We start from the raw sequence: 1,529 nt of genomic DNA on the forward strand, positions 1-1,529 counted from the left end.
GGAGGAGGAGGAGGAGGAGGAGGAGGAGGAGGGAGAGCAGAGCAGCACAAAGAGCGGAGAGCATCCAGAGAGGGAAGGCTGGCGGACGGGACGTCGTGAGGACAACAACGGGGACCAGCATCCTTCTTACCTCCGGACCTGGCTGCTTCACTGACATCATCCATCAGGCGGGAAGAGCTAAGGTGTGTAGACTTTTTATCTCCTCATGTTGTGTTGTTCAGGCTTGTGTGTCTGTATGTATGTATGTATATGTGTGTGTGTGTGTGCGTACATTGAGGGGATCGGACAAAGAGCATGGGAGCCCCCCTGTCATCCTGTATGCTGTGTAACCTACAGCTGCCTAAACAAAGAAACGACCCCCGATGCAATCATTTCACCCAACTAACAATATTTCTGTTCTTTAACTGCAGGGGTCCTGAACACCACCCGTCTCAAAGGTGAATCTTCCTCACACACATTTTCTTTTTTCCTTTTTTTTAAAACATAGAGCTTAATTGGAGAAAAGCACTCCATTATTGGTTTTTGATTGACTAATTAACATTTGCATAATTGTTTCCCTCAGAAGCTACTGGAGCCCTTTGTCATCAGACTGGGCTATAAATAGCACAAACACTTTGATTTTTTAAAAATTATTATTACATCCTTTTTTATTATATTTGTTGACCTCCATCAAATAGGTGCTGTAAATCTAAAACAAATATTATAAGTCATATAAACTCACAAAACCCGATTATTGCAAAACTAAATTTTACTAGCTGTAAAAATTGGTGAATGGCTTCAACTTCTTCTTCTTCACCTATAGGTCTCGTCCAGCAACAGCCGCTCCTCTCCAGGGATAACCTGGTCCTGATCTTCTCAGCTCTCGCCGCAACTTCCTCCAGCCGTGTTCCAATGAAGGAGGCCGATGCCATCAAGTTATTCGTGGGGCAGATCCCCCGGAACCTGGAGGAGAAAGACCTCAAGCCCATTTTCGAGCAGTTCGGCAAGATCTACGAGCTAACAGTGATTAAGGATAAATACACCGGGATGCACAAAGGTAGGTGTCCCCACCTCCTAACAGAGTCATAGATAGATAGATAGTAGGGGTGCAACAATACATGTAACCATATCGAACCGTGCTTTAGGTACAACACACACTTGTATCTAACAATACAGATTTTTAAAATTTATCAGCTTGTCTTGTGAAGATGCTCTGTGTTGAAGGATCAGTGGATCTGTGTTCCACTACTCCACCTAGGCTGTATTTTTGAGCGCAGATCCTCTGAGAAACTTGCTGTTTCAGGAACATTTAATTTAAAAACTGTACTTTTGAGGTTAAACAAATGTTCATAATTAATTTAAATAAATTACAAGTTAAAAGGGGCATGGACATTTCTCTTTTTTGTATCGAAAAAATATCGAACCGTGAGTCTAAAGTATCGAACCGAACTGAATCGTGAATTTTCTGTATCGTTGCACCCCAGATAGATAGATAGATAGATAGATAGATAGATGGATGGATAGATAGATAGATAGATAGATAGATAGAT

The 1,529-nt window shown here is 41.9% G+C and overlaps 1 protein-coding gene across 2 annotated transcripts in view; it reads left to right on the forward strand.

Annotated features, from left to right (window-relative positions):
• Window positions 1-13: 13 nt before the first annotated feature.
• Window positions 14-1,529, forward strand: part of LOC106515087 (CUGBP Elav-like family member 3) — a gene marked incomplete at both ends in the record, with an annotated part of 37,510 nt that continues 35,994 nt past the window's right edge. For both annotated transcript variants that reach the window (XM_014004706.1, XM_014004707.1), the window contains 3 exon segments: window positions 14-182; window positions 411-437; window positions 803-1,036. In XM_014004706.1, the coding sequence (XP_013860160.1) occupies window positions 892-1,036 (145 nt within the window).

This window comes from Austrofundulus limnaeus, unplaced genomic scaffold (genome assembly GCF_001266775.1).
Source record: "Austrofundulus limnaeus strain Quisiro unplaced genomic scaffold, Austrofundulus_limnaeus-1.0 Scaffold26, whole genome shotgun sequence".
NCBI classification, from domain to species: Eukaryota; Metazoa; Chordata; class Actinopteri; order Cyprinodontiformes; family Rivulidae; genus Austrofundulus; species Austrofundulus limnaeus.